Source organism: Tachyglossus aculeatus, chromosome 7, assembly GCF_015852505.1.
Source record: "Tachyglossus aculeatus isolate mTacAcu1 chromosome 7, mTacAcu1.pri, whole genome shotgun sequence".
In the NCBI taxonomy this organism is placed as follows: domain Eukaryota; kingdom Metazoa; phylum Chordata; class Mammalia; order Monotremata; family Tachyglossidae; genus Tachyglossus; species Tachyglossus aculeatus.
In genome coordinates, this window is record NC_052072.1 from 23,041,433 (window position 1) to 23,064,345 (window position 22,913).

Consider the following 22,913-nt stretch of genomic DNA (forward strand, 5'->3'; position numbering starts at 1 on the left):
CAGAAGACCTGGGTTCTGGTTTGCTACTTCCCTGCTGGGTGATCTTGGGAAAATAACTTAACCACTCTGGACCTCAGCTTCCTCATCTGTAAATCGGGATAAATTTTCTGCTCAGATGTGTTAGTGCCATGTCAGACAAAAAACTGTGTTCAATCTGACTATCCTGTCTCTATCCCAGCATTTAACATAGTGATTTGGCACACATAAGTACTTAATAAATGTCATCTTTATTGCAGTAATGAATCAAACACATTTATTGAGCTCTTTCTAGGTACAGAGCACTGCACTAAGCACTTGGGAGAGTTCAATATAACAGATTGGGAGAAAAGTTCCCTGTATCTATCCCAGCATTTAACACAGCGCTTTGGAACATATAAGCACTTAGTAAATGCCATCATTATTGCACTAATGAATCAGTCATATTTATTGAGCTTTCTGGGTGCAGAACACTGTACTAAGTATTTGGGAGAGTTCAATATTCATTCATTCAATTGTATTTATTGAGAGCTTACTGTGTGCAGAGCACTGTACTAAGCACTTGGGAAGTACAAGTTAGCAACATATAGAGATGGTCTCTACCCAACAACGGGCTCACAGTCTAGAAGGGGGAGACAGACAATGAAACAAAACAAGTAGACAGGTGTCAAAACCATCAGAATTAATAGGATTATATATATGTATATGTATATTTATATACAATGAATACAATAATAAATATTATATAACATATAAATATAATAATAAATAAATATAATTGGTAGAAAACTTCCCTGCCCTCAAGAAGCTTACAGTCTAAAGGGGGAGACAGACGTTAATATAAAGAAGTAAATTATGGCTAGGTATGCTGTGGGATTGAGGGGTGGGGTTGAATGTCAAGTGCTTAAAGGGTAGAGGAAATGAGGACTAGTTAGGGAAGGCCTCTTGGAGGAGGTACGATTTTATTAAGGCTCTGAAGGTCGGTGTGGTGGTCTGTCAGATATGAAGCAGAAGGGAGTTTCAGTCCACAACTCCAGACTGTAGGCTCGTTATGGGCAGGGAACATGTCTGCTAATTCTGTTGTATCGTGTTCTCCCAAGCGCTTACTACAGTGCTCCGCATACCATAAATGCTCAATAAATACCATTCACTGAATGACTGATTGATGTCAAGGTAGAAGGGTGAACTCCAAATGAGTGGGAGGCATCTCCACCTCCTGCAGATCTACTGCCCACATCCCTCGAGTCAAAATGGCTGCCGCATCGCCCATGACAACTTCATCCGTACTCACTTTCACATATTGGCAATTCATTGGTCCAAGCAACGCCACCGCCCACGATCTCGCACGATCTGGAAGCTTCTCCGATCATCCTGAACCTAGAGACAGGGTCAGGGCTCTTAGTCATTTCTCCACCATCACCAAGGGCTCCATAGAGACCTGGGCTCAGAGTGGGGCCCCGCTCATGGCTAAGAGGTGTTCAGTCCATCAATCAATGCTGTTTATTGAGCATTTACTGTACGCAGAGCACTGGAGTAAGCACTAGGATAGGACAACATATCATCTCTAGACTGTAAGCTCACTTTGGACAGGGGATTTGTCTACCAACTTTGTCGTATTGTACTCTCTCAAGTGCTTAGTCCAGTTCTCTGCACACAGTAAGCATTTAATTAATACCATTGATTGATTGATTTGGAGAGGCCGTGCAGACCAGTAATCGAGCCAGTTTCTCAAATGTCTCAGACCTCAGATTCTGCCTCCTCTCCCTTCCCTGAGTTCTCTGGAAGAAAGAGGGCCTGGGTCTTTGTGTCAGAAGAATGGTTCATAATAAAATTAGGATGGAGTCAACATTCCAGAGCCAAAAAATACCAGAATGTGAAGGCCCCCATCTAAGGTGTCCATATTTTCAGGAGATCAAAGTGCACAGGGATGGACCTCTAAGGGGCAGAGCCAAGAAGCATAAAAGGAAAAGACGGTGGAGGAATAAGAGAGACAGAGAAACTACAGAGCAAAGGTTAAGGAGAGAAAGAACATTTTTAAAATGTCATTTTCAGCAGCCAGACAGGTGGTCCTTCCAGACTAGTAATATGTTCCTATAGATAGGAATAGGATGCTTGGAGGAACTGTGTGATCGATGTCAATCTATCACCCAGTGGTGTTTCCTTCAAAGCTTTATTGAAGGCACATCTCCTTCTAGAGGCCTTCCCTGGCTAAGTCCTCATTTCCTCTTCCCCCACTCCATTTCTGCCTCACCCTTGCACTGGGATTTGCTCCCTTTATTCATCCCTCCTTCAGCCCCACAACACTTATGAACATATCTAACAATAATAATAAGAATGAAGGTATTTGTTAAGCACTTACTATGTGCGAAGCACTGTTTTAAGAGCTGGGCGGGGGTAGGGGAGGATACAAGCTGATCAGGTTGTCCCACATGGGGATCACAGTCTTAATCCGTATTTTACAGATGAGGTAACTGAGGCACAGAGAAGTGAAGTGACTTGCCCAAATCCACACAGCTGACAAGTGGCAGTCAGGATTAGAACCTATGACCTCTGGCTGCCAAGTCCGTGCTCCTTCCACTGAGCCACGCTGCAAATTTATTTATTTATATTAATGCCTGTCTCCCCCTCTACACTGTAAAATCATTGCGGGCAGGGAACGTGACTACCAGCACTGTTAGTGTACTCTCCCAAGTGCTTAGTACAGTGCTCTGCCCACAGTGAGCACTCAACAAATACGACTGATTGATTGATATTGAGGGCTTAGTGTGTGTAGAGCACTGTACTACGCATTTGGGAGAGTTCAATACAGTTGGTAAACTGCCCTCGAGGACTTTACAGTTCAGTAGAAGAGCTTAGTGTCTAATGGGTTGCCATTCAGAACATCTCTAGCTTTCACTTTAGTTACTATTGTGGGCCACTCACCCATGAAATTAATCCTGAGCTCTCTGGAAAGGACAGATATTATATGCTTACTAATACATTCCAAATACTACAACCTGCTGGGGGAAGAAGGGTTTAGCACCTACTACCTTCAGGCTTCCCTTCAACCTCTCAACCTGGGTTTTTCCAGACTGAAACGTTTTGACTTTTCATTCTGTATTCAAAAGAAAACTTTTCTATTCTTCTAAATAGACAGCTGTCTCATGACAAAGAGGGAGAAAAGGAGGAACAGAATGGAGGAGGGAAAGAGAGATGAGGGACAGAGAGAGAGAGATAACAGAGACAGAGATAGAGAGAAAGAGAGAGACAGAGACAGAGAGATCACAGCGTGGCTTAGTGGAAAGAGCCCAGGCTTGGGAGTCAGAGGTCGTGGGTTCTAATCCCGACTCCGCCGCTTGTCTGCTGTGTGACCTTGGGCAAGTCACTTAACTTCTCTGTGCCTCAGTTCCCTCATCTGTAAAATAGGGATTAGAACTGTAAGCCCCACGTGAGACAACCTGATTACCTTGTATCTACCCCAGCGCTTAAAACAGTGCTTGGCACATAGTAAGCGCTTAACAAATACCATCATTAATTAATTAATTACTACTTCCTCAATGAGTGCCTGCTAATAAAAATAACTGGTATTTGTTAAGCACTTTCTATGTGTTAAGCACTGTACTAAGCACTGGAATAGATAGATACAGGGTAGGCAGGCCAGATGATCTCTGTCCTTCTGGGACTTCCAGTCAATGAGGGAGGAAGGACAGTATTGAAGTTCCATTTTTCAAATGAGGAAACTTAGGCCCAGATAAGTGAAGTGACTGGCCCAAGGTCACAGACCAGGCAAGCGGCAGAACCAGGATTAGCACCCAGGTCCTCTGACTCCCTGTCCTGGCCTCTTTCCCTGTGGACTGTAAGCTCCCTCTAGACTGTAAGCTCTTTGTGGACAGGGAATGCATTTGTTCTATTGTTATATTTTGCTCTCCCAAGTGCACACAGTAAGTGCTCAATAAATACATATGACTGACTACCGACTGCCTCTTTCCACTAGGCCTGTGGCCTGACTGCAGCTCCTGTGAAGTTAGGAGGACTCGGCCCCAGCAGCCATGGACCTGGCCAGCCTGAATACTTCCCTGAGCTGTAACCACAGTCCCCGCTTTTACTGAGGGAGCTGAGGGCTGTTTGAGGAGGTTTGGCTCGGCTGGAAACCTTCAATTAACAGCCTAGAAATCAGCCAGTTCACCTGCCACAGTAATGCGTGGCCTAGGGAATAGAGCAAGGGCCCTAGAGTCAGAAGGACTTGAATTCTAGTCCCGCTATGCCACGTAATAATAATAATAATAATAATAATAATAATAATAATAATAATAATAATAATAATAATTGTGGTATTCATTGAGCGCTTATTACGTGCCAAGCCCTGTTCTAACCGCTGGGGTAGATACAAGGTAATCAGGTTGAACACAGTCCATGTCCCTCACGGGGCTCACAGTCTTGATCCCTATCTTATACAGATGAGGTAACTGAGGCCCAGAGAAGTTAAGTGACTTGCCCAAGGTCACACAGCAGACAAGTGGCAGAACCAGGACTAGAACCCACGACCTCTGACTCCCATGACCATGCTCTATCCACTAGGCTATGCTGCTTCTCTCTGTTGTGTGACCTTAGGCAAGTCACAACTTCTCTGGGCCTCAGTTACCTCATCTGTAAAATGAGCATTCAATAACTGTTCTCCATCCTACTTAGACTGTGAGCCCTGTGTGGGCCAGGGACTGTGTCTGACCTGATCATCTGGTATCTTCTCCAGTGCTTAGAACAGTGCTTGACACATAGTAAATGCTTAACAAATTCCACAGTTATTATTATAAATGCTGCTACAGTGGCTTGGAGAGGAGAGCAGCTTGGGAGGAAGAAGCAGAGGAAGAGAAAGAGGCAAAGAATTCAGCTGGGTAGCATCTCTTCTGTACTCCATTTAACAGTTCCGCCACTGCCATGGCTATGGCTTTGTCTCCCCCCTCCCCTCACTGAAAGCGGGATTTAAAGCAGTCCCACAGCCTTATTCAGGCAGTGGGATGGGCCTTGGAGATCCACGACCATGCTGTTGAATGTGGGATGGTTGGTCACTATGCCCTAATTCCTTCTCCTCTTTCCCTGGAAGAGTATTTGCCTTCCACAACCACTGCTAAAAAGCTCAGTTCCAGCTGAGAGGCTAAGAGAATGGTTTTTAACATCTGTGTTTTTTGGTAATGTACCACAGAAATTTGATTTTCCCAATTCACTGGGTCTGAGGCCAGCTCAGCTCACTGTAAATTTGAGCAGCCGAACCCCATTAAGCTTAATTATTATGGTATTTGTTAAGTGCTTACTATGTTAATTCATTCATTCAGTCGCATTTATTGAGAGAGTCCTGTATGCAGAACATTGTACTAAGTGCTTGGAAAGGGAGAGACAATCCCTGCCCACACCAAGCTTACAGTCTACAAGGGGGAGATAGACATCAAAACAAGTAAGCAGGCATCAATATAAATAAGTAGAATCATATATATATATATATATATATATATATGTATGCACATTAAAACAAATAAACAGGCATCAATATAAAGAGAATTATAGATGTATATACACATCAAAACAAGTAAACAGGCATCAATATAAATAAATAGAATTATAGATATATACATATATACTTAAATGCTGTGGGGCAAGGAGAGGGTGGGAAGAGCAAAGGGAGTGAGTCGAGGTGACGCGTATGGGAGGGGGAGCTGAGGAAAAGGGGGGCTTAGTCTGGGAAGGCCTCCTGGAGGAGGTGAATAGGGCTTTGTAGGGGGGAAGAGTGATTGGCAGATTTGAGGAGAGAGGGCGTTTCAGGCCAGAGGTAGGATGTGGCCCAGGGGTCGATGGCGGGACAGGCAAGATGGAGGCACAGTGAGAATTTTAGCACCAGAGGAACAGAGTGTGCTGGGTGGGATGTAGGAGGAGGGAAGGGAGGTGAGGCAGGAGGGGACAAGGTGATGGACTGCTTTGAAGCCAATAGTGAGGAGTTTTTGTTTAATATGGGGGTTGATAGGCCACCACTGAAGATTTCTGATGAGAGGGGGTGACATGCCCAGAATGTTTCTGTAGAAAGATAATCCGGGCAGCAGAGTGAAGTATGGACTGAAGTGGAGAGAGACAGGAGGTTGGGAGGTCAGAAAGGAGGCTGATGCAATAACCCAGTCGGGATAGGATGAGTGATTGTATTAGTGTGCTAGGCACTCTACTAAGCACAGAGATAAATATAAATTTATCAGGTTGGACGCAGTCCCTGTCACACGTGGGGCTCACAGTCTCAATTCCTGTTTTACAGTTGAGGTACCTGAGGCCCCGAGATGTGAAGAGATTTGCCTAAAGTCACACAGCAGACAAGCAGCAGAACCAGGATTAGAACCCATGACCTTCTGACTCCCAGGCCCATGCTTTAGCCATTCAATTAATCAATAGTGTTTATCAAGCACTTACTGGGTGCAGAACATTGTGCTAAGCACTCGGGAGAGTACACTATAACAGCATAACAGAGTTGGTAGACACTTTCCCTGCCCACAGTGAACTTCCAGTCTAGAAAGAATATCCCCAGGTTCACCCAGCATTCCGGATTTTGGTGGAGTCATCCGGCACGAGGGTGGTGTCAGAAAACCAGCCGTTTGGGTAGGTGGTTGGTCACTGTCGTTGGAGTAGGTGACCAAAGACCACGCGGGGGTCCGGAAGCAGCTCCCCTCCCCTCATTCCACTCACCCCTCGTCGCACGAGTAATAGACTTTTTCCCCAAACAGAATGTCCCCGGGGATGTGCACTCTGCCGAAGTCGGGCTGTTCCGGATTTCCACAGGACCTGCCTGCAACGAGAAAGCAGGGGCAGGAGTATTGGCTGCCTGGCAACGATCCCACTAGAGAAAATCTGTTCTGCTCCACCCTCCGGGGGCCACAAGATACGGTCTCTGACCCAGTCAACTTCCTCTCCCTTCACTGGGTGAAGTCACCGCCCCCAGACAACTCTGTTGGGCCCAGTCATCTCCAGGTAGGAGCAGGGCTACCACTTGGTCCTAGGAGAAGCCTGGATGAAGCATAAAGCGTCCTTGCCCGGAGATGGTCTGCCCTTCCGATCAGATCACTGGCCCACCCAAGCCTCACCACAGGGAGCTGGGGGAACTGAATCCCAGAGCTGCGTGGTGAGGTCACCCCACCTCCCTCCCACAGACCCATGGGTAGGGTAGGTGCGGACCATATTGGTGCCCCAGGAAGAAGGAGGGTGTGCAGAAGACCACTGAGTCATGTGCTGAGAAGGGGAAGTCAGGCAGGGACTGACTTGGAGGAATAGTATTTAATAAGTGCTTCCTGTGTGCAGAGCACTGGACTTAGCACTGGGAGAAAATACACAGTTGGAAAATAAACACAATCCCTGACCCTCATGGGGCTCACAGTTTAAAAAGTTTAAGTGGGAAGAAAGGAATGGAGACAGATGCATCTGGAGTGGTGAAACAGCATCACAGTTTGCTGAGACAGAGAACCAGTCCTGGACTAAGCAGGACTACCTCTCCTGGACTACCTTACTCCTCTTGAGGTTGGTGGCAGGACCCCCAGACCCTGTGGAGCTCTGGAGATTGGGGAGTCACGAGGGAGGGTCTGGCCAGAGCCTGGGATGTTGGCTGAAAGCCAGCAAGACTCCATCTGCAAGGCTGAGCCACTCAGCCTCTCTTCAATATTCGTGGTGCTTGTTAAACACTTACTAGGTGCCAAGCAATGCACTAAGTGCTGGGGTACATTCAGGATCATCAGGTTGGACAAAGCCTCTGTCCCAAATGGGGCTCAACATAGCAGGTGGAGAGAACAGGTATTTATCCCCCATTTTACCTAGGAGGAAATTGAGGCCCAGAGAAGTGAAGCGACTCGCCCGAGGCCACACAGCAGGTGAGTGACAGAGCTGGGCTTAGAACCCAGGTCCTCTGACTCCCAGGCCCCTATGCTTTTCACTAAGTCATGCTGCTTCTCTTTCAACATCCTCCAGGAAACAGGTGGGGGTGCTTCAGCCCTTTCACCCCAGGGAGCCTGAAAAACCAGTGTTCGTTCATTCATTCAATCGTATTTATTGAGCACTTACTGTGTGCAGAGCACTCTACTAAACGCTTGGGAAGTTCACTCACTGGCCTTAGCTGTCCCTGCTTCCCATCCCAGTTAGGAAATGCCAGAGGCTACTCACGTGCACAGAACTCCTCCGTTGACCACTGGGAGTTTTCTAGGCAGAGGAGGACCTGCTGCTTCTGAAAAATTCTCCGGTACCCGGGCCGGCACTCGTACTTCACTTTCGCCCCAACTGGAAACTCCATCTCCCCAAGGCCTTCTCTCTGGATGGCAGAGGGGAGCAGAGGCGGTTTGCCGCATTTCCCTGGGGATCCGGTCGAGGTTGGAGAGGGGAGAAGAACCGAGCGGTCAGCTTGTGGTCCAGCTTTCAGGAGATCTCCCCAGCTGCTTCCCCTTCCCGCACCCTCCCTCCCTGCCCCCTATGGTGCCTCCAAGGCCTCAGCAAAGACAGAGTCTGCCCTGGAACAAAGATCAGGAGCATCGTAAGGTATCGACGGAGGCAGAGGGATGGGAGGATGAAGCCTCCTGTCAGGAATGATGGATGGAACTCGGTCCTGAGATACTAGGACCTATAGCCCATGTGAAGGAACAGATTCTGGGGCTCACGGTTTGTGTCCTGCCAATATCACTCTCTTCCGCACTATTTGAACAGATTGCAATGAGTGAGCAAACAAGCAAAAGGGCTGTGCAATGCAAAGGCCACACAAACATTTTTTTCATACAAGCCCCCTTATGGCAGAAGTGACCACAGGGGAATGCCAAAGTTGTGCCCGGCTGTGGGGTCTTGCACGTGATGGCCTTGGCAGCTGCCATGGTATCTGCTGTCCCCCACCTGAAAAAGCGGGTGCAGAAAGATGACTGGCAGAAGTCAGTCAATCATATTTACTGAGCACTTACTGTATGCAGAGCACTGTACTAAACATGGGGGAGAGCACAATACAACAATATAACAGATGCCCATAACAAGCTTACTGTCTAGAGAGACCAGCTTTCATGGACGCTCCAGCACAGATCATGGAAGGGGCTATTGACTTTTGTCCCTTGACTGATTGCCTACTGACTGCGGAAAACTATACTAGACAGTAGGAGAGTACAAACAGATTAGTAGACATTCATTCATTCATTCAACCGTATTTATTGGGCGCTTACCATGTGCAGAGCACTGTACTAAGCACTTGGGAAGTACAAGTCAGCAACATATAGAGATGGTCCCTACCCAACAACGGGCTCACAGTCTAGAAGTGGGGGAGACAGACAACAAAACAAAACATATGCACAGGTGTCAAGTCATCAGAATAAATAGAAATAAAGCTAGATGTACATCATTAACAAAATAAATACAATAGTAAATATGTACAAGTAAAATAAATAGAGTAATAAATCTGTACAAACATATATACAGGTGCTGTGGGGAGGGGAAGGAGGTAGGACGGGGGATGGGGATGAAGAGAAGAAAAAGGGGGCTCAGTCTGGGAAGGCCTCCTGGAAGAGGTGAGATCTCAGTAGGGCTTTGAAGGAAGGAAGAAAACTAGCTTGATGGATGTGCGGAGGGAGGGCATTCCAGGCCAAGGGGAGGACGTGGGCTGGGGTTCGACGGTGGGACAGGCGAGAACGAGGTACAGTGAGGAGGTTAGCGGCAGAGAAGTGGAGGGTGTCGGCTGGGCTGGAGAAGGAGAGAAAGGAGGTGAGGTAGGAGGGGGCGAAGTGATGGAGAGCCTTGAAGCCGAGGGTGAGGAGTTTTTGCCTGATGTGTAGGTTGATTGGTAGCCACTGGAGATTTTTGAGGAGGGGAGTAACATGCCTAGAGCATTTCTGCACAAAGGTGATCCAGGCAGCAGCATGAAGTATGGACTGAAGTGGGGAGAGACAGGAGGATGGGAGATCAGAGAGGGGGCTGATGCAGTAATCCAGTCGGGATAGGATGATGCTTAGTACAGTGCTCTGCACACAGTCAGCGCTCAATAAGTACGATTGAATGAATGAATGAATGAATGAGATTGAACCAGCAAGGTAGTAGTTTGGATGGAGAGGAAAGGGTGGATCTTGGTGATGTCACGGAGGTGAGACTGGCAGGTTTCGGTGACGGATTGGATGTGAGGGGTGAACGAGAGAACGGAGTCGAGGATGACACCAAGGTTGCGGGCTTGTGAGACGGGAAGGATGGTAGTACCATCAACATTGATGGGAAAGTCAGGGAGAGGGCAGGGTTTGGGAGGGAAGATAAGGAGTTCAGTCTTGGACATATTGAGTTTTAGATCCCTGCCCTCAAGGAATTTATAATATAGACAGGGGAGATAGACACAAACATAAATTACAGATAGGAGGAAGAAATCAAGGAACAGAGAAATAAAGATAGGTCCAAAAGTGCTTTGGGCTGAGGGGATGAAGCGGCATAGCCTAGTGGATAGATTATGGGTCTGGGAGTCAGGAGGACCTGAGTTTTAATTCTGGCTCCACCACTTATCTGCTGTGTGACCTTGGGCAAGTTATTTCACTTCTTTGTGCCTCGGTTCCTTCATCTGTAAAATGGGGTGCCTTGTGTGGGACTGGGACTGTGTTCAATCCTATTACCTTGTATCTACCCTAGCGCTTAATACAGTGCCTGGCACATAGTAAACAATAAATACCACAATTATTATTATTATTACCTTAGGATTTAGGTAGTGTGGAAGTGCAGAAGTGACAGATGGAGGGGCTAGAGAAGGAGAGAAGAAATCAATCTGGGAAGACATCTTGGAGGAGATATAATTTATGAAGGGTAGGGATCACACTTACCAACTCTGTTGTATTGTACTCTCCCAAGCTCTTAGGACAGAGCTCTGCACGCAGCAAGCTCTCAATAAATATCATTGATTAATTGATACTGGGAGAGCAGTGGTCTGCCGGATATGAATGGGGAGGGAGTTTCTGCTCGATGTGGAGAGGAATGGGCAAGCATCGGAAGTTTCTGAGGAAGGTGGAGATGTGGGCAGAACAATGTTTTAGAAAAATTATATGGGCAGAGATAGGACTGAAGTATATATGAAAGAGGGTAGATTCAGGAGACCGGGAGATCAGAGAGTACACTGATGCAGTAGTTCAGCCTGGGATATGACAAGTGTGTGGTCCAATGTAGTGGATATTTGGATGGAGAGTAAGGGACAGATTCTGGAAATACTGAAGAATAGCTATGGTTAGGCCAGAGAGTAAATAAGGGGTTTGGAAGGCAGAGAGGAGTCAAGGAAAATACCAGGATCATGTGTTAGATGGGCTGGGATGACAGGAAAGTTAGATGGAGGAGAGGATTTGATTTGACTTCTCTGTGCCTCAGTTTCCTCATCCATAAAATGGGGATATAATACATGTTTTCCACCACCCTTAGGCTGTGAGCCCTTTGTGGGACAGGGACTGGGTTTGATCTAATTATCCTGTACCTACCCCAGCATTTGGCAAAGTGCTTTACACACCAGTGCCAGTATTATTGTTATTATTATTAAAATTCTTGGGAGGGAAAGTGAGGAGTTCACTTGGAGCATTTCGACACTGAGAGCTCGGCAGGAAATCCAGGCTGGAGGAAATGCAAGGTTGAAGAAAATGAGAAGTAGACTTGAGAAATCTCTGAAAGGGTGACTGCTGCCTGCTGAAGGGGAACAGCAAAGAAAGGGCAAGAGCGGAGAAGGGGAGCGAAAAGGGAGGAATCAGACAGGGCTGCCCTGTGTGGGTAAGAAGTGGGCAGAGAGCTGCTTGGTGAGAGACAGAACACAGTAGGGAGGTACCTAGGGGTCCCAGAGTTGAGCCCCCCATGACTGCTGCCCAGGGCTCCACTAGCTCCCGGCAGGCCAGGGAAAAATCAGTCAGCAAGTCTGTTGGGAACCGGGATTGTTGATGTGACCATCCTGCCACTGTGGCTATCGATCAAGGTTGTGGACATCTCCCCGACTATTCCCTCGGTGGCTAGTCAGGGAATTTCTCAGCAGACTCACAGGCTTCAGGCTGATCTTCCAGGCTGGGCCTGTGGGGAGGCTAGACTTGCTGGCCCATGAGTAGTCCCAGTGATGGGAGTGTGGGGTGGCAGTTTCCTACCTGAGCTTTTGCCTCCTCGGGGGGACCATCCTAGTAGACCTCCTTGCCAGACTCAACTTGAGAGGTGATGGGCAGAACTAGAACCACAGCTGAGGGGAGGCCAGAAGAGAAGATACCATCCCAGGCAGAACCAAAGGTTCCCATTTCTCGGGGGAGGGGGTGGAGAAGGTAGTATTCCTGCCACACAGCCCCTGTCCACACAGGAGCCAAATTCACTCCCCTCAGGGAGGTCACCAAGAGCCAAGGCATTCATTCATTCATTCAATCGTATTTATTGAGCGCTTCCTGTGTGCAGAGCACCAGACTAAGCACTTGGGAAATACAAGTCGGCAACATACCCAACAACAGGCTCACAGTCTAGAAGGGGGAAACAGGCAACAAAATAAAACATGCATACAGGTGTCAACATCGTCAGAACAAACAGAATTATAGCTATATGCACATCATTAACAAAATAAATAGAATTGTAAATATGTACAAGTAAAATAGAGTAATAAATCTACACAAATATATACAAGTGCTGTGGGAAGGGAAAGGAGGTAGGGTGGGGGGATTGGGAGGAAGAGAGGAAAAAGGGGGCTCAGTCTGGGAAGGCCTCCTGGAGGAGGTGAGCTCTCAGTAGGGCTTTGAAGGGAGGAAGAGAGCTAGCTTGGCAGATGTATGGAGGGAGGGCATTCTAGGCCAGGAGAAGGACATGGGCCAGGGGTCGATGGCGGGACAGATGAGAACAAGGCACAGTGAGGAGGTTAGCAGCAGAGGAGCGGAGGGTGCAGGCTGGGCTGTAGGAGGAGAGAAGGGAGGTGAGGTAGGAGGGGGCGAAGGGATGGAGAGCCTTGAAGCCGAGAGAGAGGAGTTTTTGCTTGATTCGGAGGTTGACAGGCAGTCACTGGAGATTTTTGAGGAGGGGAGTAACATGCCCAGAGTGGTTCTGTACAAAGATAATCCGGGCAGCAGAGTGAAGTATAGACTGAAGTGGGGAGAGACAGGAGGATGGGAGATCAGAGAGGAGGTTGATGCACTAATCCAGTTGGGATAGGATGAGAGATTGAACCAGCAAGGTAGCGGTTTAGTTGGAGAGAAAAGGGCGGATCTTGGTGATGTTGTGGAGGTGAGACCGGCAGGTTTTGGTGACGGATTGGATGTGTGGGGTGAATGAGAGAGCAGAGTTGAGGATGACACCAAGGTTGTCGGTTTGTGGGATGGGAAGGATGGTAGTGCCGTCTATAGTGACAGGAAAGCCAGGGAGAGGGCAGGGTGTGGGAGGGAAGATAAGGAGTTCAGCCTTGGACATATTGAGTTTTAGATGGCGGTGAGCTCCATCTAAGGCATTTAGAAGGCATGTGAGCTATGACCACTGAGTCATCCACCGAAAAGGGGAGGAAGGAAGTAAAGGTGTGGCGGGGGAGAATTGGGAAAACCCCCAAGCCACAGGTATGCTTGCCCACATGAGGCTCCCAAGTTCCTTTTTCTCGCGGTATCTGTTAAGCACTTACTATGTCAAACACTCTTCTAAATGCTGGGGTAGATACAAGTAGATAGAGAAGCAGCATGGCCTAGTGGATAGAGCATAGGTCTGGGAATCAAAAGAACCTGGGTCCTAATCCTGACTCCTCCACTTGTCTGTTGGTCTCATGTCACCCAGCTGGGACCCCAAGGCCCAGGGGGCTCCCCTCCTCTCTCATCCCTGTGCGGAATAATATAGCAGACATGGCCTGGGAAATGAAGAGTAAAAAGGGTCCAGGATTCTACTCTTGGCTCTGCCACTTGCTTGTTGAGTGACCTTGGGCAAGACATTTAACCTCTCTGGGCCTCAGTTTCCTCATCTGTAAAATAGTAATAATTATGGTATTTGTTAAGCGCTTACCCCGTGCCAGGCACTATGCTAAGCGTTGGGCTACATATAAGCAAATTGGGTGGGACGCAGTCCCCGTCCCAGGTGGAACTCACAGTCTCAATCCCCATTTTACAGATGAGGTGAGGCACAGAGAAGTGAAGCGACTTGCCTAAGGTCACATAGTAGAGAAGTGGCGGAGGTGGAATTAGAACCCATGATCTTCTGACTCCCAAGCCCCTGCTCTAGCCATTATGCTATGCTGCTTCTCTAAATTGAAATTAAATGGCTGCTCTCTCTCCCTCTTAGATTGGGAACTCCAAGAGGGGCAAGGGACCATGCCTGATCTGATCGTAACTACCCCAGCGCTTAGCATGGAGCTTGGCACTTAGAAAGTGGTTAATAAGTTCCATCATCATCCTGAAGGGTGGCGGGGTGGGGGGGGGTCTGGGGTGCCAACTGATGCCTCCCACCCTGGAGAAAGCCCAGAGGGTGGGAGCGGGCAGGGGCACGTGGGCGAACATCTGGGCCGGCTGGAGCAGTGGGCGGTGGGTAGAGGGCGGTGGGTGGAGTGCAGAGGGAAGAGGGCAGGAGGCAGTGGGCAGAGGACAGCGGGCAGAGAGCAAAGGGGAAGGGGTACTGGGGAGAAGGCAGGGAGCAGAGGGCAGAGGGCAGAGGGCAGCGGACTGCACTTCCGGCGCCAGGCTATCAGACAGCTGGAAAGCCCCTGGGGCGGCAGAGCTTCCTCTTTGACTTGCAAAGCTGCGGTGTGGCATGCGTGGGGCAGGGGGGCGGCCCGGCAGCTGAGCCCAGACTCAGCAGGTGCAGCTGAGCCCTGCCACTGGGCTGGGTTGGGACTGGCCCTGGTCCTGGTCCCGGCCCTGGGTTCCTCCCCTTCCCCACTGGCAGCAGCTTCCCTCGCTTCCTCCGGCCACCCTCCACCCCCTGAAAGGTCATAGGCCATTTGTCCAGGCTGCTAGGGGTGGATGGGGGCAGGGTTGGGGGCTAGGGCGAAGCCAGGGGCGCCCTCCATCCCCAGGGTCCAGGCCCGGCCCTGTCCAGGCACCCCCAAAAGACTGCAAAAGTAGGACCTGCATTCTGGCTCACTGACCCTGGGTTCTAATCCCGGCTCTGCCACAGGTCTGCTCTGTGATCTGGGGCAAGTCACTCCAGTTCTCTGAGCCTCAGTTACCTCTTCTGTAAAATGGGGATGAAGACTGTGAGCCCCATGTGGGACCTAATTACCTGGTATCTACCCCTGTGCTTAGAACAGGGCTTGACACATAGTAAGCACTTAGCAAATACCACTACCATCATCATTCATCAATAGTATTTATGGAGCACTTACCATGTGCAAAGCACTGTATTAAGCTCTTGGGAGAGTACAGTATAACAACAAACAGACACATTGCTGCCCACAGTGAGCTCAAATCATCATCATCATCACTGTCCTCTCCTGGTTCTCCTCTTTTCTCTCTGGCTGCTCATTCTCAGTCTCTTTTGCGGGCTCCTCCTCTGTCTCCCACCCCCTAACTGTGGGGGTCCCTCAAGATTCATTTCTGGGTCCCCTTCTATTCTCCATCTATATCCACTCCCTTGGAGAACTCATTCGCTCCCATCTACCACCTCTATGCGGATGATACCTAAATCTACATCTCCAGCCCTGATCTCTCTCCCTCTCTGCTGTCTCACATTTCCTCCTGCCTTCAACACTTCTCTACTTAGGTGTCCTCCTCCCATCACCTCTAACGTAACATCTCCAAAACAGGACTCCGTATCTTCCCACCCAAACCCTGTTCTCCCTCTCACTTTCCTGTCACTGTAGATGGACCACCATCCTTCCAGTCTCACAAGCTCATAACCCTGGCATTATCCTTGACTCCTCTCTCTCATTCAACCCACATATTCAATCCACCACTAAATCCTGTTGGTCCCACCTTCACAACATTGCTAAAATCCATCCTTTTCCAACCAACCTTCTCACTGTGCCTCAATCTCGTCTATCTCACCAGCGACCCCTCGCCCACATCCTTCCTCTGGCCTGGAATGTCCTCCCTTCTCATATCTGACAGATAATTACTCTTCCCTCCTTCCAAGTCTTATTGAAAGCACATCTCCTCCAAGAGGCCTTCCCTGACTAAGCCCTCCTTTCCTCTTCTCCTACTCCCTTTTGCATAGCCCTGACTTGCTCCCTGTGTTCATCCCCCCTCCCAGCCCCATAGCACTTACGTACATACCTCTAATTTATTTATTTATATTAATATCTTTCTCCTCTTCTAGACTGTAAGCTCATTGTGGTCAGGGAATGTCTGTTTATTGTTATTTTGTACTCTCCTAAGTGCTTAGTACAGTGCTCTGTACACAGCTCTCAAAAACTAAGATTGAATGAATGAATGAAGCTGCCCACCACGTATCTCAGAGGTGCCTGTTTCACCCCTGTTGGGAAGGACGAGGAGCAGGACAAGGAGGAGGATGATGAGAATGAGGACAAGAAGGAGAAGCAGGAGGTGGAATAGAAGGAGGAAAAGGAGAAGGAGGATGAGGAAGAAGAGGTCAAGGAGGGTGAGGATGAGGAGAAGGATGAGGACAAGGAGCATGGGGAGGAGGACAAGGAGGAGGATGAGGGGGATGATGATGAGGATGACAAAGAGGAGGAGGATGACAAAGAGAAGGACGACGAAGAGAATGACGGCGGAGAGAAGGATGATAAGAAGGACTATGAGGAGGAGGACTATGAGGTGGAGGACAATGAGGAGGAGGAGAAAGAGGATGGGGAGGAGGACGAAAAGGAGGATGAGGGGAATGATGAGGATGATGACAAAGAGAATGAAGAGAAGGAGGACAAGGAGGACAATAAAGAGGAGGTGGAGGATGAAGATAATGACAAGGTGGAGGAGGAAGAGGAGGAGGATGGCGAGGAGGTGGACAAAGAGCAGGATGATGAGGAGGAGGGAGAGGAGGAAAATGGTGATGAGGATGACAATGAGGAGGACAAGTAGGAGGATGACAACAAGAAGGATGATGATGAAAAGGATGAAGAAAAGGATGAGGAAGAGGAGTATGATGAGGAGGAGGATGATGATGAGGAGGACAAGGACGACGAGGAAGACAATGATGAGGATGATATGATGAAGACGATGATGAAGAGAAGGATGAGGAGGGGGAGGAGGAGAAGGAAGAGGAAGACAACAAGGAGGAGGAGGATAACGAGGAGGAAGAGGGCGAGGAGGAGTAAGGGAATAATGAGAAGGATTAGAGTTTCCCAGAGGAGCCTGCCCCTGGTCACCCTGAGCAGCTATTAAAAATAATAACAACAAAAACAATACTAATACTTAAAAAATTTATTTGTTTAGAGCTTACTATGTGCCAAGCACTGTGGGAATATCCACTATAAGCAGATTGGACATGGTCCCTGCTCGTCTTAGGGCTTACAGTCTAAGTAGCTATTTGGGGCACCAAGCTCCCACCTCCTGGGCCAGAACTGAGTCATCTCCACATCTCCCCTGACCCCGGCCCCCAATCCCCAACCTCTGCTTCTCCCACAAGAACCCGGTCCTGGGAGTCGATAGGCGAGTGCTTGCTTTTACAGAGAGGGAACATGCTGCTTATTAAATACGATTGTTGTTCATATTCTCATTGAGAGCCAAATGGCCTCCAGCTACGGTGGAGAGGTGGCTGGCTACAGGAAGAAAAGAAAGGAGAAGAAATCTGTTTCACAGAGAAGGTCCCTGGCCACTCTGGGCTATGTTTGCTTCTTGACTGGGAGATCCTCTCTCCTTCAGCATGCAGGAGGAGATTGGATGTGACTTTTTTATGCCATTTGCTAAGGGCTTACTATGTGTCAAGCACTGTTCTAACTGCTGGGGGTAGATACAAGTTAATTAGGTTGGGCACCGTCCCTGTCCCACATCATGGGCTCACAGCCTAAGTAGGAGGGAGAACTTTAAGGCCAAACCCTGGAGGACAGTGACCATCTTCCCCATCTGGCAATTTGAATCCTCCTAAATGACGTCAATCAATCAGTGGTATTTATCGAGCTCTTACTGTGTGTAACACAGTGTACTAATCAATCATGTTTTTGAGAGCTTACTGTGTGCACAGCACTGTATTTATCAATCAGTGGTATTTATTGAGCGCTTACTGTGTGCAAAGCACTGTACTAATGAAATAATCAATTGTCCCCTTCCCAGCCCTACAACACTTCATTCATTCATTCATTCAATCAATCATATTTATTGAGTGCTTACTGTGTGCAGAGCACTGTATTAAGCACATGGGAAGTACAAGTTGGCAACATTTAGAAATGGTTCCTACCCAACAACAGGCTCACAGTCTAAAAGGGAGAGACAGACAAGAAAACATGTAGATACTTGTAATTATTTATATTAATTACTGTCTCCCCCTCAAGACTGTAAGCTCGTTGTGGCAGGAAATGTGTCTGTTTTTTGTTATATTGTACTCCCCCTAGCGCTTAGTACAGTGCCATGTACACAGCAAGCACTCAATAAATACTATTGAATGAATGGTTATTTTTTGAGAGCTTACTGTGTGCAAAGCACTGTAGTAATGAATCAATGTTATTTTCAATAATAATGATGGTATTTGTTAAGTGCTTACTATGTGTCAAGCACTGTTCTAAGCGCTTGAGAGAGTACATTATAACAATAAACAGACACATTCCCTGAGAGTTTATTGCATGCAAAGCAATATACCAATCAGCCAATAGAAATTATTGAGAGCTTACTGTGTGCAAAGTATTATACCAATCTATCAGTAGTATGTATTTAGAACTTACTGTATGCAGAACACCGTACCGAATAATCCATCAGTGGTGTGCACTGACAGCTTACTGTCTGCAGAATACTGTACTAATCAATCAATCAGTGGTATTTATTTAGTGATTACTGTGTAAAGAGCTCTGTACTTAATCAATGGTATTTATTGAGCGCTTTACTGTGTGCAGAGCACTGTTTTAATAAGCAGTTGGGACAGTACTCCCAACTTGTACTAAGCGTTTGGGGAATACGATATATCAAAAAACAGACACATTCCCTGCTCACAACAAGATTACAGTCTAGAGGGGGAGAGAGTCATTAATATAAATAAATTACAAATATGTACATAAGTGTTGTAGGACTGGGGAGGGGGATAATTGACTGATTCATTAGTACATCAATGCACTGTAATAACTGCGTTCCCCGCAACGTGAATGACAAGAACAGGCAGGGGGATGGGGAAGGGGAGGAGTATGCCCCCTCCATTCATTCATTCAATTGTATTTATTGAGCACTTACTGTGTGCAGAGCACTGTACTAAGCGCTTGGGAAGTACAAGTTGGCAACATATAGAGACGGTCCCTACCCAACAGTGGGCTCAATAGACCAGAACCAGGAAAAGTGCTGCAGCAAGAGCGTTAGCCTGCAGAAAGAACTTTCTGGCCCCCACCAACGGTTCTGAGGCACAAGAAAGGGGCACCGAGGACGGCTTCATGAAAATAACAATAATAATAATAATAATAATAATTGTGATATTTATTAAGCACTTACTGCCCGTTGTTGGGTAGGGACCGTCTCTATATGTTGCCGATTTGTACTTCCCAAGCGCTTAGTACAGTGCTCTGCACACAGTAAGGGCTCAATAAATACGATTGAATGAATGAATGTGCCAGGCGCTGTACTAAGTGTTGGACTGGGTATGAGCAAATGGGGTTGGACACAGTCCTTGTCCCATGTGGGGCTCACAGTCTCAATCTGAATTTCAATCAGTCTCAATCCCCATTTTCCAGATGCGGGAACTGAGGGCCAGAGAATCAATCAATCAATCAATCGTATTTATTGAGCGCTTACTGTGTGCAGAGCACTGTACTAAGTGCTTGGGAAGTACAAGTTGGCAACATATAGAGACAGTCCCTACCCAACAGTGGGCTCACTGTCTAAAAGAGAAGTGAAGCGATTAGCTCAAGCTCACCCAGCAGACAGGTGGGGGAGACAGGATTAGAACCCATGACTTTCTGACTCCAAGGCCCGGGCTCTAACCACTAGATAGGGCTGCTTATCGGGATGGCCTTCCCTGGCAGGCTCCGGGAGGGTCGTGGCTGCCGGCAGAGGCAGGGAGCAGGTGGCGACCATGGGACTGACCAAGGCTTCTCACGGTTTTGGTTTGAAGCCCACCCCCTTCCCAGATGCTCCCCCTTCCCTCCACGATCAGAGACCTCCATCCCATCCACGGGAAGCAGAGAAGTAGCTTGGTTTAGCTCAAAGAGCGCAAGCACGGGAGGCAGAGGACAGGGGTTCTAATCCCGCTCTGCCACTTGTCTGCTGTGTGACCTTGGACAAGTCACTTCGCTTCTCTATCCCTCAGTTACCTCATCTGTAAAATGGGGATTAAAAGTGTCCCCGTGTGGGACAACCTGATTACCCTGTATCTACCCCAGCGTTTAGAACAGTGCTTGGCACATAGGAAGCGCTGAACAAATACAATCATCATTATTATTACTATTATTATCCACAGGACGGGCTCAGAGCCCACTGAGGAGAGCCGGCTCCCAGCCCCGTGCCCTCATGGTTGGCTGGAGAAGCAGCGTGGCTCAGTGGAAAGAGCCCGGGCTTGGGAGTCAGAGGTCGTGGGTTCAGATCCCGACTCCGCCACTTGTCAGCTGTGTGACTTTGGGCAAGTCACTTAACTTCTCTGTGCCTCAGTTACCTCATCTGTAAAATGGGGATGAAGACTGCGAGCCCCATGTGGGACAACCTCATCACCTTATATCCTTCCCAGCGCTTAGAACAGTGCTTGGCACATAGTGAGCGCTTAATAAATGCCATCATCATCATTGTATCTGTATCTGTATTGTATTTGTACTTCCCAAGCGCTTAGTACAGTGCTCTGCACACAGTAGGCGCTCAATAAATACGATTGATTGATTGTATCTACCCCAGCTCTTAGAACAATGCTTGGCACATAGTAAACCCTTAACAAATATTATTTATTACTATTATCATCATTATTATTATTCTCTCGTCTCTCCCTGGAGCTGATGTCCTGGGGATGGGGAGGGGATGGAGGGGAGAGAGGTTCAGACCCCCCAACCCCCCGCCCCCTTAATCCGTGAGCCCCGCCTGATTATTTTGGACCTTCCATTCATTCGGTCGCATTTCTAGAACGCTTACTTCGTGCGGAGCACCGTACTAAGCGCTAGGGAGAGTGTAATGCAACAATAAACGGACTCTTTCCCTGCCCACAACGAGCTTACAGGGGAAACTTACAGTGGGGCGGTGAAAACCCTCTCGCAGCGCCCAGTGCAGTGCTTGGCGCCTGGTGCGCGCTTAATGAACCCCGCCGTTATGGTGATTCGGTGACCCAGGTGAACCCCGCGCTGCAGCAGCCCAGGACCCTGCTGCCGTCCCGCCCCGCCCCCTACCCACCCCGCACCCCGACTTACCGCACACCCCCGGGGCCAGGAGGGCCAAGAAGGCCCAGAAGACAGGCGGGGGGGCGACCATGGCGAGCCGCAGGACCAGCTGGCTCTTGCCACCGCTCCGCAAGCAGGGGCCAGCGAAGGGGGTGAGCCACGGAGACTCTTTTTCTCCCGGCGCCTTATATAGAGATGGACTTCCTCCCCTCTCCTCCTTTCCCCTCCCCTCCCCCCGCCCCAGCCCATAGCGCCTTCTCCCCTCTTCTCTCCTCTCCTCTCCTCTCCTCTCCTGTCCTCGCCACTCCTCTCCTGTCCTGTTCTGTCCTAACCTGTCCTGTTCTGTCCTAACCTGTCCTCTCCTGTCTTCTCCTTTCCTCTCGTGTCCTATTCTGTCCTGTGCTCTCCTCTCCTGTCCTGTCCTGTCTTGTCCTGTTCTGTCCTAACCTGTCCTCTCCTGTCTTCTCCTTTCCTCTCCTGTCCTATTCTGTCCTGTCCTCTCCTCGCCTGTCCTGCCCTGTCCTCTCCTCTCCTGTCCTCTCCTCTCCTCTCCTGTCCTGTCCTGTTCTGTCCTAACCTGTCCTCTCCTGTCTTCTCCTTTCCTCTCCTGTCCTATTCTGTCCTGTCCTCTCCTCGCCTGTCCTGCCCTGTCCTCTCCTCTCCAGTCCTCTCCTCTACTGTCCTCTCCTCTCCTGTCCTGTCCTCTCCTCTCCTCTCCTCTCTTCTCCTCTCCGCTCTCCTCCCATTTCCTGTCCTGTTCTGTCCTGTCCTCTCCTCCCTGTCCTATGTTGTCCTGACCTTTCCTGTCCTGTCTTCTCCTGTCCTCTCCTGTCCTGTCCTGACCTGTCCTCTCCTCTCCTCCCCTCCCATCTCCAGTCCTGTCATGTCCTCTCATCCTGTCCTCTCCTGTCCTGTCCTCTGCTCTCCTCTCCTGTCCTCTCCTCCCTGTTCTGTCCTGCCCTCTCCTATCCTGCCCTGTCCTCTGCTCTCCTCTCCTGTCCTCTCCTCCCCATTCAGTCCTGTCCTCTCCTGTCCTCTCTCCCCAACCCCCGCACTTCCTTGTCAGGCTGGGCCTGTGCCTTCCTGCCCCATCCCTGGAAGCAGGTGACGGGTGGAGGATCGGGGGGCATCCCAGTCAGAATAGGACATTTGCAGTGTAAGCTGGAAGGGGAAGGGAGGGTTAGAGATGGAGGAACTCGGGGGCTTTGGAGGGTCTTCCAAGGGAGGCAGGGCAGAGCTGGTGCTTCAGCTCCTCTTTGAGCCCGGGAGAGCAGAGTGACCCCCACCCCCCCATCCTCCAGATACTGGTGGCGCCCTGATCTATGGAGATGCCCTCCCCCCCCACGCCCCTAGAAAAGCCAAGCTAGGGGCTGATGATGCTGATGATAATATTTGTTAAGCACTTTTTATGTGCCAGGCACTGGACTAAGCACCGGGGTGGATACAAGCAAATCGAGTTCGACGCAGTCCCTGTCCCACTTGGGGCTCACAGTTTCAATCCCCATTTTCCAGATGGGGGAACTGAGGCACAGAGAAGTGACTTGCCCAGGGTCACCCAGCAGACAAGTGGAGGAGTCGGGACTAGAACCCATGACCT

General features: G+C 48.9%; 1 protein-coding gene across 1 annotated transcript in view; it reads right to left on the reverse strand.

Moving 5' to 3' along the window:
* Positions 1-21,407, reverse strand: part of CR2 (complement C3d receptor 2) — a 65,560-nt gene extending 44,153 nt beyond the window's left edge. The window contains exons 1-4 of the mRNA XM_038748859.1: positions 21,347-21,407; positions 8,134-8,319; positions 6,673-6,772; positions 1,268-1,353 (exon numbers count right to left, since the gene is read on the reverse strand). Coding sequence (XP_038604787.1) covers positions 1,268-1,353; positions 6,673-6,772; positions 8,134-8,319; positions 21,347-21,407 — 433 coding nt within the window. The remainder of the gene's footprint in view (positions 1-1,267; positions 1,354-6,672; positions 6,773-8,133; positions 8,320-21,346) is intronic.
* Between the last annotated feature and the right edge of the window lie 1,506 nt (positions 21,408-22,913).